Here is a 3,915-nt window from a genome sequence, read left to right on the forward strand (position 1 = left end):
TATATATATATATATATATATATATATTAGCATGGTATCATATATCAGTATTGTACTATGGTAGTAGTATCGTTACTTTGGTATCATATTTTATTCTGGTATTATATACGCTGGTGATGCATGCTGGGATATTTCAATATTGTGTTATTACTGCTGCGATATATAATATTTTTATGAAGGTATACTGTTCAGCATATGCTTCAATATTTTATGTTCTTACAATATATTTTTACCATGGTATCATGTCATCATCATCCTCATCATCGTCATTAAATGCCCGTTATCCATGCTTGCGTGGGGTTGGATGCTTTGACCAGAGCTGGTAAGCTGAGGGGCTGCACCAGACCCCAGTCTGATTTGGCATGGTTTCTACGGCTGGATGCTTTCACATGCCACTGGCACAGGTGCCAGTTGTGTGACACCAGTATCTGCTACAACTACGATTTCACTTGACTTGATGGAAAGGTGCTTTTTACATGCCACTGTAGATGTTGTAACGATGATTCTAATGAGGAAGATGTAATTACTGCAACATGTAGTGCTTTCAGTGTTTTTTTGTTTAGTTATGTGAGATTTTTAAGAGTCAGTTTACAATCACTTGTCATTGCAGTTTGATTGTAATGGTCGACTTCTGTCCCAACACTTTTATCACTCATCTGTTGTAGGACGCCTGTCTTTTGCAGCTGTTGCTCATCTCTTGTTTATTACAAACCACAAAAGCTTCTTCATTGCATGTGAAATTTTGACTTCTTTTCACAGCAGCAGAAACTTTTCTCTTCTATCATAAATTTACACACACACACACGTGTTTTTAAATGCATGTAGGCAAAGTGGCTGAGTTCGTTTTGAGCATTGGGTCTCACAGAGGCAGAATGGCTGAGTTCCTTTCAAGCTTTGGGCCTCATGGAGGCAAAGTGGCTGAGGGCCTCAACAAATTCTGCCTGACCCATGCCAGCATGGACAAATGGACATCAGAACAATAATGATGAGGGTAATTTAGCTATTAAAAAAAACAAAAACAAAGAACTAGCTCTCCATTGGTTACGACAATGAGTGTTCTTGTTGATCCGATTAACAGAACAGCCTGCTCATGAAATTAACATGTAAGTGGCTGAGTACTCCACAGATATGTGCACCCTTCATGTAGTTCTCAGGGAGATTCAGTATCCAGTGTATACGTTTTTTTTAAAGGTAGCATGTAAATTAAGGGAAATTTGGTTGCTATTTCTAGTATGTGTAGTGTCCACGTAGACACTTGTTCATTGTCTTGTATTTTTTAGATCACATGACCATTGATTAACTTCTCACCTTTTTTTTTTCTCTCTAGTGATAGGAGGGAAGAAAATCAACGTAACAGAGGTAAGACAAATTTTATTTTTCCTGTCTGTCTGTCTGTTTGTTTCTCTGTATCTGATGATGATGATGATGATGATGATGATGATGATGATCGTCATCTTCATGATCATGCTGGCATGGGTTGGACGGTTTGACAGGAACTGGCCAGGCTTCAATTGTCTGTTGTGGCATGGTTTCTACACCCGATTCCCTTCCTAACCCCAACAATTTTACAGAGTGTACTGGGTGCTTTTTATGTGGCACTGGCATGAGTACCATTATGTGGCATCAGCACAAGTGCCTTCCATGTGGTGCTGGCACGAGTACCATTACGTGACACTGGCATGAGAGCCATTATGTGACATCAGCACGAGTGCCTTTCATTCAGCCAGTGTTAGAAACATAATTTGTGACTAAGGTTTGGTGGAAGATTTTAATTCAGAACTTACGAAAACAAGACATTTGTACTACAGAGCCAGAGGCAGTTTCAGCAGGGTTGGTATCAAAAGGGTTAAGAATCATTCCTCTATTATATATTTTAACCGTTTCCTTACCGTAATTCTGTTGAGATGCTCTGGGTTTCTTTCAATTAATTTTAAATATAACAAAGAATTTAGTAAAATAAATTAGTTATCATTAAGCTAATGCTAGGAACATAAATTGTGACTAAGGTTTGGTGGAAAATTTTAATTCAAAACTTACAAAAACAAGACATTTGTACTACAGAGCCAGTAGCGGTTTCAGCTGGGTTGGTAAAGACCACTAACAAAAAAAAAAGGCAAAAACAAAGAAGCAAAAATTAATAAATAGTCTCTTTTTTCTTTTTTTCTGAAAGAACCCTGAAAAAGCTCTGTTAGATCCAAACCGCTGTGAAAGTTGCTACGGTGCTGAAACTACATCTGACAGGTAAGTTATACTTTTCTAATTACATTCTCTCTTCTGATACCTTTCTCTCAGACACTGTCTGTGTTTAGTTGTGTTGGTGTTATTGTTGCTGGATTTCCTCGTCGCTTTGCAGAGTACGGGTCTGTATAGACACCTAAATAAATATATAGCTTCAGGGAAATTAGACACGCAAGGGTCTTTTCTTCAGCTTGGCTTGAGGGTTGACCTAATTGTCCAACAGGATCCTCTCGAGCTCCCAGTGTTGCGTGTGTATTGTGGGAGGAAAGTAACTTAAGTCCAATCTAAACAAGTTTGTATGCTTCAGTACACACTTCATTTGCATAACAATGATATTAGAAAGACTCTCCAGCTGAATAAATTGTGTGTGTGTGTGTGTGTGTGTGTGGCTCTATGTGAATAGCTGTGCGTGTGTGGCTCTGAATATCTGTGTGTATGTGGGTGTGTGTGTATGGCTCTGTGAATAGCTGTGCTTATGGGCCTCTGTGTGTGTGTGTCTGCATGTGTGTCTGTGTGTGAGACTGTGAATAGCTGTGTGTGTGATTGTGTGTGGATCTATGCAAATAGCTGTGTGTGCGTGTGACTCTGTATGTTTTTGTCAGTGTGTGTGGGTGTATGCATGCATGTGTGAGTGGCTAAGGGTGTATGTGTGTGTGTCACTGTCTATGTCTGTGTGAGTAACTCTGTGTGTGTGTGAGAGAGAGAGAGAGAAACAGTGGCTATGTGTGTATGTGCGTGCACATGTATGTGTGTCTGTCTGTGTGTATTCATATGTGTATCCGTGTGTGTGTGTGTGTGTGTGTGTGTGTGTGTATCTGTGTATATAAGTCTGTGCGTCTCCGTGCCTGTGCCAGGCTGTGGCTGTCCTCTATTTCCCCCATTTGATAGTACTACAGCTGGGCCTCATCGGTAATCGTTATATTGGATTTCAGAAAAGTAAATTGATTTTAATTACACGTCTATCTCTGTCTCTTTGTTTACATTTAGCTGACATGTTTCCTGTCTTGGCATGTTTCATTTATTATTCCTCCTTTGTTATCGTTCTCGTTTGGCTCAGGTCAGCCCTTCTGAAACAAGCCATTAGTCCAAGGACACTCCAGATGTGACCACCTCGTCTTTCTTTTCTGGTATATAACAGGGTATTTGTCATCTTGCAAGGCTTGTCACTGGAACCTACTCTGGTGACCGAGAGAGTGGCTAAACCATTGTCCAAGCCTTTGTCTCTCAAATCCAGTGGCCTGCAACTGTCTCACTATCATTTCATTTCTTGATCTAGTTTATATTTTACACCAGTGTCGCCTTCCTGGCACTTGTGCCAGTGGCACGTAAAAAGACATAAAAGCACCCACTACACTCTCGGAGTGGTTGGCGTTTGGAAGGGCATCCAGCTGTAGAAACTCTGCCAGATCAGATTGGAGCCTGGTGTTGCCATCCGGTTTCACCAGTCCTCAGTCAAATCGTCCAACCCATGCTAGCATGGAAAGCGGACGTTAAACGATGATGATGATGATAATGATATGAAGCATGCCTGCGTGGTTTACAAAGTTTGCTTCCCAACCTTGTGGTGTTGAATCAGCCCAACTGCATGACACATTGGCCAAGTGTCTTCTGTTATAGCTCTGAGCTGACTCTGAGTTTTGAGAGTGGATTTGGTGAATGGAAACTGAAAGCTTCTTC

At 40.6% G+C, this 3,915-nt stretch overlaps 1 protein-coding gene and 1 long non-coding RNA gene across 2 annotated transcripts in view; both read left to right on the plus strand.

The window, feature by feature from the left end:
* Positions 1-2,327, plus strand: part of LOC106868752 (uncharacterized) — a 3,663-nt gene extending 1,336 nt beyond the window's left edge. Inside the window, exons 2-3 of the long non-coding RNA XR_001409328.2 lie at positions 1,328-1,359; positions 2,171-2,327. This is a non-coding gene — a long non-coding RNA (uncharacterized LOC106868752). The remainder of the gene's footprint in view (positions 1-1,327; positions 1,360-2,170) is intronic.
* The window catches only part of LOC106868763 (endoplasmic reticulum-Golgi intermediate compartment protein 3), a 31,192-nt gene that overhangs the window by 15,050 nt on the left and 12,227 nt on the right, over positions 1-3,915 (plus strand). Inside the window, exons 3-4 of the mRNA XM_052976502.1 lie at positions 1,328-1,359; positions 2,171-2,241. Coding sequence (XP_052832462.1) covers positions 1,328-1,359; positions 2,171-2,241 — 103 coding nt within the window. The remainder of the gene's footprint in view (positions 1-1,327; positions 1,360-2,170; positions 2,242-3,915) is intronic.

This window comes from Octopus bimaculoides, chromosome 24 (assembly GCF_001194135.2).
Source record: "Octopus bimaculoides isolate UCB-OBI-ISO-001 chromosome 24, ASM119413v2, whole genome shotgun sequence".
Lineage (NCBI taxonomy): Eukaryota > Metazoa > Mollusca > Cephalopoda > Octopoda > Octopodidae > Octopus > Octopus bimaculoides.